This window comes from Orbicella faveolata, unplaced genomic scaffold (genome assembly GCF_042242905.1).
Source record: "Orbicella faveolata isolate gen_17 unplaced genomic scaffold, um_ofav_v1 contig_13, whole genome shotgun sequence".
NCBI classification, from domain to species: Eukaryota; Metazoa; Cnidaria; class Anthozoa; order Scleractinia; family Merulinidae; genus Orbicella; species Orbicella faveolata.
Window position 1 is genome coordinate 3,277,759 of NW_028301540.1, and position 13,129 is coordinate 3,290,887.

At 39.3% G+C, this 13,129-nt stretch overlaps 1 protein-coding gene across 1 annotated transcript in view; it reads right to left on the reverse strand.

Annotated features, from left to right (window-relative positions):
* The window catches only part of LOC110069293 (uncharacterized), a 42,184-nt gene that overhangs the window by 5,030 nt on the left and 24,025 nt on the right, over positions 1 to 13,129 (reverse strand). Inside the window, exons 38-63 of the mRNA XM_089284083.1 lie at positions 12,536 to 12,589; positions 12,099 to 12,152; positions 11,620 to 11,673; positions 11,034 to 11,087; positions 9,752 to 9,805; positions 8,918 to 8,971; positions 8,769 to 8,822; positions 8,106 to 8,159; positions 7,679 to 7,732; positions 6,732 to 6,785; positions 6,586 to 6,639; positions 6,307 to 6,360; positions 5,977 to 6,030; positions 5,734 to 5,787; positions 5,487 to 5,540; positions 4,957 to 5,064; positions 4,448 to 4,501; positions 4,243 to 4,296; positions 3,589 to 3,642; positions 2,543 to 2,596; positions 2,195 to 2,248; positions 1,733 to 1,768; positions 1,451 to 1,468; positions 1,016 to 1,033; positions 686 to 721; positions 5 to 25 (exon numbers count right to left, since the gene is read on the reverse strand). Coding sequence (XP_089140209.1) covers positions 5 to 25; positions 686 to 721; positions 1,016 to 1,033; positions 1,451 to 1,468; positions 1,733 to 1,768; positions 2,195 to 2,248; positions 2,543 to 2,596; positions 3,589 to 3,642; positions 4,243 to 4,296; positions 4,448 to 4,501; positions 4,957 to 5,064; positions 5,487 to 5,540; positions 5,734 to 5,787; positions 5,977 to 6,030; positions 6,307 to 6,360; positions 6,586 to 6,639; positions 6,732 to 6,785; positions 7,679 to 7,732; positions 8,106 to 8,159; positions 8,769 to 8,822; positions 8,918 to 8,971; positions 9,752 to 9,805; positions 11,034 to 11,087; positions 11,620 to 11,673; positions 12,099 to 12,152; positions 12,536 to 12,589 — 1,317 coding nt within the window. The remainder of the gene's footprint in view (positions 1 to 4; positions 26 to 685; positions 722 to 1,015; positions 1,034 to 1,450; positions 1,469 to 1,732; positions 1,769 to 2,194; positions 2,249 to 2,542; positions 2,597 to 3,588; positions 3,643 to 4,242; positions 4,297 to 4,447; positions 4,502 to 4,956; positions 5,065 to 5,486; positions 5,541 to 5,733; positions 5,788 to 5,976; positions 6,031 to 6,306; positions 6,361 to 6,585; positions 6,640 to 6,731; positions 6,786 to 7,678; positions 7,733 to 8,105; positions 8,160 to 8,768; positions 8,823 to 8,917; positions 8,972 to 9,751; positions 9,806 to 11,033; positions 11,088 to 11,619; positions 11,674 to 12,098; positions 12,153 to 12,535; positions 12,590 to 13,129) is intronic.

The window sequence follows — 13,129 nt, forward strand, 5'->3', positions numbered from 1 at the left end:
TTACCACTAAATCTCCGATGGAAACCTGCAAAGGAGACAAAACCAGACGACATTAAGCAGGCAGCACATATATAACACGATATCCATTCCGTGGATGGCAATCAGCAGATACAACATAACTGCATGTTTCAACCGAAGGATAGCTGTAGAACTTCTGATATAACTCCATTTGGGAGAGAACGCTAAACCATCAACTAATCGATCTAAGCAATGAAAAATTTGCTGCACTTTTGCACTTTACGTACCTAAATGAAAGTGAGTCCATGATAACTTAGAGTTTTGTCAAACTCAACAAACAGAGGGACAATTTTACGTGTTTTATTTTTTGAACTTAACAGTGTGAACGAAGCGTACTTTTAACTGCTTTACATAAGTAGGCCATGTTACTTGGTAGTTACAGGTATAGATATAGGGCAATCAAGGATTTACACTACTCGTGATATTTGAAAATTCTCAAATATCACGAGTGGTGTAAATCCTAAATTGCTCGAGTTTTTACACGATTACTCATTTATTACATGACTGAGGAAATTACGGACGCGCGCGCATAATATCCACTGCAGTACAAATTAAAAATTCACGATAAATAGACCTGCTCTCAGCCAATCACATTGAAGCGCTTTTTTGAGTCATAAAATGGAAACCACGATGGACTCGTGAATTCGACAAACGAATACGTACTCACCGGTTGACCTGGAGGTCCAGGAATTCCAGGATCCCCCTGTGAAAGGTGAAAGTCAAGATATTTCAGCACGGAACAAAGTCAATATCTACCTTGCCACCATTACATACCCGATATAAAAATGGGCCGAATCCTCAGTTTCAAAAACAAAAGGTTTTTTAAAACAAAGATTTTCATTCAAAATAAACCAAACGTATCAACCTAACCTTGGCCGCTGAGCCAATTTACCAAGTTTACCGAGTTTGTTTACCAAGTCGGTTGCCTCTTCATTGTCTCTTTACCTGACAAATGGTGATCTAAAATTAATTTGATGGTAACTAACGATGACCCTACCCGTAAACCTTCGTCTCCCTAGAATAAAGAAGAAACGCGAATATTAGATTGTTTCGCCAACGTCATTAATTATACATGTACATGCTAATAGTAAAGGAATCATATTAAGGGGCCGATTTCGAGAGATTTTAAACTCCAATTTGGCTCTGGAACTCACATCATCCCTAAACCTCGATGTTATTCCTTTTGTTTCGTTAACTTGAACCTCGAATCAGAAAGTATTAAAGGCAATGTAGTTTGTGGACAAAATTAATCAACAAGACGAAAAGGCCGTTCGTGTCTTGAAAACTGAATAGTGCACACAAAATGAGTGTTAAATGAATTATGTTTTTTGGGGGGTGGATAGATAATGCGTGAATGGTTCTTAACCATTTACATTAATAAAGTCCTGAACTGCATGAATGAGTCAACTTTTAGGGCTCCACTGGGAAATACCTGTCTTCCACGGTCACCCTAAGGAAAAAACAAAAAACAAAGATACCATGAGTTATTAGTGCAAAATCTGGGTACCGTCTGTATGCGCTCGTTGAAGATAATTAATGAACTTTATATCAAGTGGAATGGCCTAGCTTTAGTAAGAAAATGGGCACAAAACTCGGGGGTGGGGGGGGTGGGGGGTTGTCGTGGCAAGTATTAGCATGATACGCCACCTCAAAAAGAGTACTGACAATCGAATAGGTTTAAACGTTTGATCTAAAAAAATCTACTACTATTTACCTTCGTTCCTAATTGACCAGGTGGACCCATTGCACCCTGTAAAACAAAAAAAAAAGTTTATCTAAAACGTTGGATTTTCCTCCGCTAATTAATTAACGTAATTCCGTGTTCCAATTGTGTATCACACTTGATGGGGTATAGATTATTAGATTAAGTACATGGAGGAGGAGAGAATCCGGATAAAATTTATGAATGTAATGCGACCAAAACAAACAATTAAAAGAGTTTGCTTCAAACTGGTAAGCGTCACATTCTTATTCTAAATTGAAATAGTAAATAGGAGGTAAAAGACTTTTTAATTGACATGCCCGTAGCTCTAGTTAATTGGTTCGAAGATGGAAATAATAATACGTGAGCAAAACAATTCAGTTGTATTGTCTGCTATTTTCTATCACAATAAATTACCGCCGACTATGTAAATCAAACCATATTCATTCCTTATCATTAACGTTATCGTTGTACCACTTCGCCTTGTTCTCCGTCGTTTCCAGCAAGTCCCCTCTCACCGTCAGATCCCTGAAGGAATAGAGAGGAAATTACCGCCGGAAACGATCAATGCCATGACTCATTACATACTAACGTGCCATACAATGAATTTGATAACGATGATGATGATGATGATGACGACGATGACAGAGACAATGATGCTGATGACCCCACCGATGGCGGTGGTGATCGGCATATTAAGGAAATTCATGATTTAGGTAAACAAACAGTAAAATCGTTGTGTTCATGTTAGTAGATTACGTTCAAAAATTAATGTAAGGTGCCAATAGTCAGTGGCTGATATTTCAATCTTTATATCACTACCTGTGCGCCTTCCTCTCCATCATCGCCTCGAGGACCAAATTCTCCTTGCTGGCCCTGGTAAAGATCCACAGGAAAAAGCGAGGTCATATTTAGATGCCGTAAATCCTCGAATTAGCGCCCCCACCTCCCTCGAATAAGCACCCCCTTCGAATAATCGTCCTTCCTATCGCTCAAAATTTAAAATAAGCGCCCCCCCCCTCGAATAAGCACCCCCTCCCCTTCCCCTATTTTATGGACGAGTACTGAGACAACGAAGGATGTATAGTTTTCGTCATGTAGCATTAGGTTTGCATTATTTCAGTTTGTGAACACGTTAAGTGAACACGTTGAACACGTCAGGGTACTAACGGTGCCGCGATTTAAACTTTAGGATCAGCTTTTTATGTCGATAAACAGCTTATGTTGTTGTTTAAGCGCAGATGGTGTATTAAAAAAGTGATCATGTCAGGCCACGATTTGGGAAAAATAAAATAAAAGCCCCCCACCCCCTCGATTAAGCGCACCCCTCGAATAAGCGCCCCCCATCTTTTCCTAAATTTGAAATAAGCGCCCCGGGCGCTAATTCGAGCATTTACGGTAAATAAACTAAACAAAAAAAAAGACGCAAATTTATCAACGATATGTGTATTTATCATGATTTATTGGATCACATATGTTAAAACTATAATTCTGTAGCCGTCTTAATTACCAAAATGAAGACTATTGCACCGTTCTTAACAATTATTACCGTCTTTTGCTAAGTCAAAATAATGTGCTACATGCTGGCGAGTATAGCTAACGAATGAAAGAAAAAGTATATTCTGCCACTTTGCACTGAAAAAAAAAAAAAATAAAAAAAAACACAAACAAGAACAAAAGAAGAAGAGGAAATATGTGGCAAATTTGGGCAAACAAGTACTACGGTGTAAAGGCACATTTGTTGAATAACATAGTCTCACATGTGTGATGCAAATCTGTGAAGTGTTAATATTTTGCCACTTGTTTCCTCAAATGTTAGATGTGTAAAATTACGCGGCGTTCAGTGCAACAAGTTTATCTTACGTTACCTTAGGTCCAGGACTTCCCGGCGGGCCTGGATCACCAACCACTCCCCTCTCTCCCTAAAAATTGTAACAGTTCGTTAACATCGTCAACATCGCTGATTCGTAACTGGACAATTATACGGCTGTATGTGAATTGAAAGTGGCATGCATACAGTAAAAAGAACTTAGCTCCTGCTGTTGGAATACCTTCAGCACCAACAGTGCTATTTTACATGTTGGAGGATAAAGCTTGTGATGTTGACAAAAACGGCATACAAGAATATCGGGGGAAATAAAAATATTGTCTTTGGGCGCTTTCAATTCGTCCAAATGTCCACTGGCGGAACAGCATTTTTCGCAATTTCCAGAAAAGAGGACAACCTCGCTAGTGATACCCAAATTTCCGAAAATTTCAACCGGGAATTTCTGTTTTCCATTTGATTTTCCTTCCTGGATTTCTGGAATTCTCGGTTGAATGGCGTGCATTTCGGAAGTTTAACAATTTTCGGATTTTAGGGAGACTTTCTAAGGAAACTTCGGTACCAATTGTCCCTGTTTCCAAAGTTCCTGGATTTTTGGTTGAATAGAAAGCGCCCTATAAGACAACATGCGGTTGTATTTATTTTTGGACACATTTGTAGATAATATTTGGCAGAAAAAAAGTAAAATGATTATTACCTTCTGTCCTTCCAATCCATTAGCACCCTTTATTCCAAATCCTCCAGTATCGCCCTGAAAATTGATCAGGAAATTTGTAAGTTCTGTTTTATTACATAATTTTCTGGCGATTTCAATAAATTTGTAACTAATGTATATAAGGTTATTTGTTATGCACTCTGTTACTATATAATGTAACTGCAGCTATTTAATATATGGCGCTCACAGTCTCTCCTGACGATCCCACAGTTCCTTTAGGTCCATCCACACCAGGCCCTCCCTGGAATAATTAAAAAATAAAATAAAAATAAATAAATAAATAAATAAATAAATAAATAAATAAACAAATAACTCGACGACCAGAAGGAGAAGAATTTTAAAATTATTTAAATTTAGTTATATTTAATTCAGTTAATATTTAATTCAGTTATATTTTAATTCAGTTGTTAAAATAAATGAAATGAGGTAAACATCGCAATGTTTTGTTATCGGGAATTCTAAATTCGACACAAGTAACGCAAAATACGTTGTGACGTTACCTTTTTTCTGCATATCGAAACACACGAAAGTAAGTGTCTTAATATATCTTTTACCTTCGTTAATAAATTCCATTGGAAAAGAGGTCTTTGGGTATATTCTTGAATTATGTTTACTCAACAAAATGTAAGTTAATTAAGGCTTCATCGCAATTGCTACATTCATAAAATAGCCAACAGCTTGTGCCATAACACTTACGTCATCACCGCTTATTCCATCATTACCCTGCTCGCCTTTCGGCCCAGCAGAACCTTGGGGTCCCTGTGATCCTTGCGGGCCTTGTAATCCCATGTTGCCTTGGTCTCCCTGTGGTTATGAATAGAAATGGACAATGACATAAAGGCCGAGTAACAAGAGCAACGTTCTCTTTCAACTTACCGCGCGCGCACCATATGTGCATCGCAAGTTGAAAACCGTTGTTATGCGTATTACCATCTGTTGCAAGTTACACAGCTACTTTTTACTCAAAGTAGAACTCTTGTCTATTTCAAACAACTTGTTGCTGCAACATGCAACACTGGAGTCAATATGCGCAGTTACGCTTCTCAACTTGCGATGCAACAATGGTGCGGGACAATTTTAAAGAATATGTTGCCTGTATTACTTCGCATAATGCCCGGCGACGAACTGAAAAAAAAAAAAAAAAGTGACGAGCGGCCGGGAGGTCCGTGTCTTGAGTTCGGTCAAAGGATATATTTATAAATATTTATGTTTTCTAACATATATACCTTGGATCCTTGAGCACCAGCTGTTCCTCGCTCTCCAACTTCACCCGCTTCACCCTAATGAAAAAATGAATGAATCACTCACTCACTCACTCAATCAATCAATCAATCAATCAATCAATCAATCAATCAATCAATCAATCAATCAATCAATCAATCAGTCAGTCAGTCAGTCAGTCAATCAATCAATCAATCAATCAGGATGTTATAAATATATAAAAGAGAAGGAAATCCTTTAACCCAAACCTACCACTCCTCCAGGTTGTCCCGGTTCGCCCCGCGAGCCCATCGCTCCAACGTTTCCCTTAGAGAGAAAGCGAAAAAAAAAAATGATAATAATGATTCTAAGTAAACAACGATTAAATAACGCAAACGCAGAGAAAACAATTTCCCACCTAGGGAAAAGTAGCAACGGAATAAAACGGTGATGATCATATTTGGAACAAGTTAAATTATTGAATAGAGAAAAACAGCGTCAAGATCAATGACTTACCTCACTTCCAGGTTCTCCGTCTTTTCCGTCATTACCGTAGTCTCCGGCTTCGCCCTGAGCAAACATTAACGAAACAAAAAAGCGCGGCTTTTACAGACAACAAAATCTTCGTAGAAGGTTTACTAATCTAAAATTAAGATTTTACAGCGTTTGGTCTGCGTGTAAAATATCTGTGAGTAGTGCTCAAAATAAGGTTTAAAATATTTGTAAATTTAAATCCCCAAGCTCGATATCATCAAACCTCTCTAAATTAATCTGAACAGTTCTGCACCAAGAACTCTTTAAATTATATTGACTACCAAAGCAGTAGATTAGAAACGCAATTCAGACCTTCGCTCCAGCATTCCCAAGAGCTCCCGGTAATCCAGTCAGACCAACGCTTCCCTGTTTGTGACAACAAAACAAACAAACATATAAACAAACAAACAAAGGAAAACAAAAAACAAAGTAACTAACAGATCAATAATAGTAATAATATTCTTTGAGCAGGGTGTGGTCATCACAGTCGTGGTTTTCAGAACGGCCCTTTTTTGCTTTTTATTGAGGTCAATGAGATCATTCCATCTAAGACTAACGTATAAGCAAACCGCCATGAATGAATCGTCTCACCCGCATCCCAGCAGCCCCTGCAGGTCCGGCTGGCCCTGTGAGTCCAGCTATACCCTGAATAAAGAAGGGAAGGACGTATTATTATTCGTTTTAATTTTCTTTTCAACTTGTAAAATTCCTCATAGATTTTGAAGGGTTGTACTCACTGCAATTCCACCAGATCCCAGTTCCCCTGGAGATCCAGGTTGACCTGGCCGACCCTAACGTTGAAAATAAAAACAACTATTCTTAATGAATGAATACATGAACGCATACGTGCATGCATGAACAAACGAAAATAGATACAGTGCAGTTTTGCTTACGTGAGAGAGACGACATTATTTTACGGTAATGTCGTCTCACTTTTAGTTACTTTTGCCGCGCCTGATTGCTTGAAAACTTGCCATGACAACACAATACTGAAATAGGTCAAATTTTAGGACTTAAAGCCATGAATCGCCGCTAATCTCTAACTTGTTGCCATTTGCACAGTGTAGATAACTTTTACTGCACACTACGTACATCATCTCTACGAGTTTATATTTACTCAGTATAATAGTGAGTTTTATGTAGGAGACGAAGGCAGGTAACCGTGTTTAATCATTCGAAGTCGTCGGTTTGCAGTCACTGCGCGACAATACGAAAATATTTTTTATCCCAACTAGCCGCCAATATAATGCTTTAATGCATTTAGTTTATATTAATCAAGTAACTATATCAAGGGAAGGACTGGGTTCGAACTTTCAGGGCTGTTCTGAGGAAGACACTGCTGTCACTATAACTCTCAGAGTGTCATGCGTAAGACATTAAAGCAAAATGTGACATCAAAGCGAAATGTGGTAACTTTTAAAGAAACACGTAGCAACGTGTTTAACGATTATGTTATAATTTGAGTTACTTGTCAAATTTTCCGTCTGAAAATCAAGTGGTCTCCAATGGCAAATAGTTTGCAGAAACTGTAATGAGCAAACATTGTGTTCGGGAGGGCGGGGGGGGGGGGGGGGGTGTTACAGAGCTCTTAGTCGTCTCATGTTCCAAGGTAAGACTCTGAAAATCATAACTGAAAGATATAGGCCAAAGAAAGAAACAACTTGAACAAGAAAAGTGTAAATACCATAGCTCCAGTGGCTCCTCTATCTCCAGGATCTCCAAAGTCACCAGCTTCACCCTAGCGTATAAGCAACCACAGATGAAATTGTGCTTTGGTTGACCAAAGACACAACATCTTTCAATAGGCTAGCGCGCGATTTGTCTAAACGCGTCGGGTGGCTGAGTATGCCCCAGCGAAAACTGGGGAATATCTGAGTGATATTCTCTAATTTCAAAACTGCGCGTGTAGCGAGAAATATTTGAAGGATAATAAACACAATAGACTCCATTTGCAAGAATATTTGTCCTTGGATAATAGCTGTTCCTCAGAGCTTCTCGGAACAGATGATGTCCGCGGACAAATATCGATTAATTAGTGACCACCAAGCTTTTTTTGGGATTCTTCAAGTGTAAATTCGATCCTTTGCTAAAGTCAAAAACAATTCTAATACCTTTCTGCCTGGACGACCATCTCTACCAGCGACTCCTTCGCTTCCCGCTGGCCCCTATGTAACAACAACAAAGCCGATTATTAAAAATATACAAAAACGTTTCGTTATTAAATATAAATTGCAGCCGGAATAACATTATGAGCTGATTTCCCCAGTAGGTATAAAACAATAGTGAAAATTTCGCTGGGAATATGCATATCTCTTGCCTAAAAGAGCAACGCAAAAAAAGGCAGTTTTAAGTTTTGTCGAAATTGAGAAATAATTAAAAATTATTGGGCGAGGTTGAGCAAAATATCGCGACTTGTCAGTGGCGAGCAGATCAATTATTTGCAGAACCAGAAGGATGAGGCAAATAACTGATCTGCGAGACACTGACAAATCATGATATTTTGCGGTAACCGAGTTCATTTGATCACCAAATTTGTTTTCATATTTAAATCACTCTCGGACAGCTCAGGGAAGCAATTTGCCAATTTTCACCCAAGAGCGTGGTTACAATTACACATGAGCAGAACATTAGTTGCAGAAAAACACGTTTAGATGGTAATACGCATGAGCAGACCATTATCGGTGGATAGGTATTTGCAAGTCACGTGGTGGGCTCTCGATCAATGAAGAGAAGGAAACAAATGCATCGAATGAAAAGGTTTTTTTAATTCTTACCGATGGTCCTGGAAGTCCCGAATTTCCCATCGATCCTCGTTGACCAGCCTCACCCTGTATAAGACACAAGCAGAATAACAAAACAATGTCTCGAAATAAAGTGCCACCAGTCTGTAATCAGAGGTAAAATTGTGTTAAATAACCATTACTTCTTCTCCTGAATCGCCTCGATATCCCTTGAGTCCTACACTGCCTATGGAACCCTGAAAAGGGAAAAGACATTTCACATTTATAGTTTATAGACAATTCATAATGCCAGGTATTTCCTCGTATAGTTTGACCCCGCTAATTCGAACTCGGTTAGTTCGACTTCCCCATTATTTCGAACCCCAAACCATTTCCCTTTGGATTAGCCCTTCATTACAATCGGCTATTTCAAACTATTTTTCGTTTCCCCTGAGAGTTTGAAATAGCGGGGTTTAACAGTATTACGCGGGATGTCCCTCGTGTGTGCGTTGTACAAACGCTACAGTAGGTCGCATCAACGCCCCTGAAGTTACTTTTTTGTGGTGTTCTCGTCTCTTTAAAACTGGCGCAGTGCGGCGCGCAGTGCAAAAAACACAAGACCCTGACCCATTCCCTTCTACACGTTTTGATCGCCATGAGTTTAACACTCCTTTTTGTAGGTGATGCAAAAAAGTCCTTTCAAAAACCAGCAACAAAGGGGAAGGGTGTCTAAACGGTTACTTTAATTCCCTGTAATGTTTTTCTAACGCAGGACCCTAGGAATAATTTCTGACTTGTTCTCGACCCGGTTTTGTACAAAAGCCAAGACAATAAGCACGCCCTCGTTGGCCATTATAAGCCGTTAAAGTCTGGCCCAGTTTAAAACCCGGAAACCTCATGAAACCATTGGAAAATCAAAAGTTTTTCTCTTATAAACTGCCAAGAACGCGCGATTGATGAAGCTTATCACTGAGGCGAGACATGTCTTCTGTTGCTAAGATACATGTAAATTCTGGCGAGCGTGCTGATAACTTTACCTCAGCTCCAGTAGAACCTGGTCCGCCGCCCGGTCCTGACTCTCCAGTTGCACCCTGATAAAATGAAAACGTTATTAAACCGTTCAAGATCTTAGTTTTTTTTTTTTTTTAAAAAAGAAAAGAAATCCAATTCACGGGAGAAGAATTCCTCTAGAACATATTTATTTAACAAATAAGCCCAAACACGACGGGCATTTGAGTGTATCACAGTGTAAAACACGGCTTAGGCTTTTTCATTTGCTTTATGATATAGAGGTAATGTGGCGAAAAACAATAAAACACGCTTTTTATTTGTTTTATACTCTGATAAAACATGGGTTTTTCACTAATCAGAGCGCGCGCGGGGTCCTATCTATAATATAACAAGGAATAAAGAACTTGTTAGGTAGATGAAGCTATATATACACGTTTTTGAAGACACAAATCTGTAAGCCTAACATGTGGATTGATATGTACATGTCTATAGTAAACAAAAAAGAAGACATTAGTACAAACGAACATGTAGACGTAAAGAAAATAACGTATGGCATTGTGAGCCAGGTTAAATTCAAGAGGCAAAATAGACGAGCTTACAAGGTTTTAAAGGAGCTACGTCACGGTTCGCGCATCTTGAAAAGTTTTGCTTAACTTTTTCAAGTTCGTCGTTTGTAATCCGTGTGTAATTTCTACATCCTTAACCATCCTTATTCCTTTACGGTTTAATATTATCTCTTTAATGTTTTTCTATCTCAGTAAACTATTATTTTCAGGTTTCCTTCAATTTAAAGGTAATTTTGCACGCTCCCAAAATAACTAAGTAATAAGCAATAAATATATCTTATTAGATGCTCTGGTGTGTAGTATCGCTGTATATTTTTACGAGTTGTGCCGTATTTTGACGAGCCCGTAGGGCGAGTCAAAATACAAACAACGAGTAAAAATATAAAGCGATACTACACACCAAATCATCTAATAAGAGATTCATTATCCAGCTGCTGTAGTCAAAGAATTTATCAACGAAAGAGGGACAGTGTGACAGTTTTGCGTGCGTGCGCCAGGTTTACTACTGTACAAATAACTGTACAATATTGCTGTATATTTGTACTGTTATGTGCACGGTATTTGCTGCAGTTGGATAACAAGTAAAGCAAGCAATATGTCTACTATGAAAATAACTACTGTGACCGAATGGCCATGAGTGTCCTGCGGTGCACGATGAGGGATGATGAATGCCACTAAGCTCCTTTAAAGTGACCAGCAATCACGAAAATCATCTACAGTAATGGATTGCAATTTCACTCACCTTCACTCCACTAGGTCCAACAGCACCCGGCTGGCCTATTGGACCAGGCGGTCCCTAGAATGTGAATAATATCAACAGCTCTTTTACTTACAATTTAATATATTCTACCTGGCAGGGTTTTGAAGATTCGAAGGCCAGTCAGTTAGCCCGCCTCCAGATATGGCCCGCACAACTTTTGGAGATGTGCAACTTTAAAAATGCTTTCTCCTTCGCTTTCTGGTGATTCGATGTATATCTCGACAGCACCTGAATGGTGACATTTCTAAATTCCAAATAACACAGAATGGGCCAATTTACACCCATTGGTTAGCTGACGCACTTGCCTTAAATGGCACACAGAGTATTCAAGTTCGCATGATGAGCTTTACTGTTATCAAACGGGACCTGCTGGGTCAACAGCTGGGAGATTGACAATGCTAAGATGAATTAAAAATTACGATCTTTTAAATCTGCGAATTTGACAGTGCTAAGAAATTTGTTTTAAAAATATGGGTGGGGTGATATAATTGTAGGCCTGGTTCTGTGGGTCAAAAGGAACCAAAATGCTAGTTGTAGCTACGCCCCTGATATGGTGAGCCAAACTTACTGCGCCACCCAAGTAGCCTGCTTGTCCGCTTAGTCCTGGATCACCTCGAGGACCCTGGCGTATGAAACCAGAAAACGTTAGTGACTTTCACGTTCACGTTTACCTATCCTCTTCATCTCAAGTGGCACATAAGGCCTCTACACTTTGCCACCAACCAGCTCTTGTCTCCCTTGTCAGCCTCCGCAATGAACAAGTCGTTCTAGCTGGGTACTCCATGCAGCTGGAGCGAGATGGACATGGCATCGATGCAAGAGTAACAAAATCTAGCCTGTGAAATCATCTTGTCCTTTAAAAGCATATAGTAAGGAAATTGGAAATGGAAATGGAATGGAAATGGGAATTCTGAGTAATAGCCCCCTAATTAGCAGCTAAAGTGCAGCTATGCTTCTCTAAGACATCTTAGATAGGTTCGTTATGTCGGGATTGTATGTCTAAACTAAACATCTTTATGATTAACTTTTTGAATTAACACATCTTACCGGGTCGCCATTGGCACCGGACTGTCCACCTATTCCTCTGTCTCCGGAACTGCCCTTTAATAAAATTACAAAAGGAGATTAAAAAAAGTTTTAAAGGGAAAGCGAGGCATCCCAAATAATTCAAGGAACATTTTTCTTTTAAATTGACTTTGAGGCTGATGGAATTTAATTTGAGGAATGGTTGGGGTAGAGCCGAGACGGAAATAGCATGCATTGCAATCTGCTACCTCTGTTCGATTGTGTCTGCGTTTGATTAGGTCAGATTACAATTCATTCCAGGGATCGGAAACTGTCGACTGCACTTCGATTTTACGTGATCCGTAACGCCTGCTTTAAGACTATATATGAATGATAAATGAGAATAAGGTTTATATCATCAAAATTCATTTTCAAGTCAATTTTGAGCTGTATTCATTTCCACTGTGGTAAACACTTGCCTTTATTCCCATTTCTCCTGGCATTCCCTGTTCTCCTGGATCACCATTGGCACCCTAAAGAAAACGTAATTCCAAACTTAGCACTGAAGAGGGGCAAGGCCCGAAACGTCTGCTAATAACTTGATTCTTTGGCACAATTTTTATTTTCAATGTATAACTTTCGTTCTATCCACGTGAACTACATACTGTGTTCGTTACTGATTTCCATGTCTTTTTCAAATCCTGTAGTGCGCTCGCCTCCAGATCGAGCGATCAGGGTTCGAGCCCTGGTCGGGAACATTGTGTTGCGCTTTTCGGTAAGAAGGTGTATAAATGAGTACCGGCGAAATTAATGCTGGGGGGTAACCCTGCGATAGACTAGTATCCCATCCAGGGGAGAGTAGAAATACGCCTACTGTGGCGTGCAGAAACCGGAGATGCGCGCCGGCTTGATCGGCCACTGGCTCGCCTTCAGACTTTACCTTTACATTTTCCAAATCAGGGAATAAAGGCTTCCTTTCAATCATTTTAATATGTGACAGAGGATGATCGTTAACCGTTGAATTTAAAACCATAAATATGGCAGAAATGATTTGACTACAATCATGTCTGACT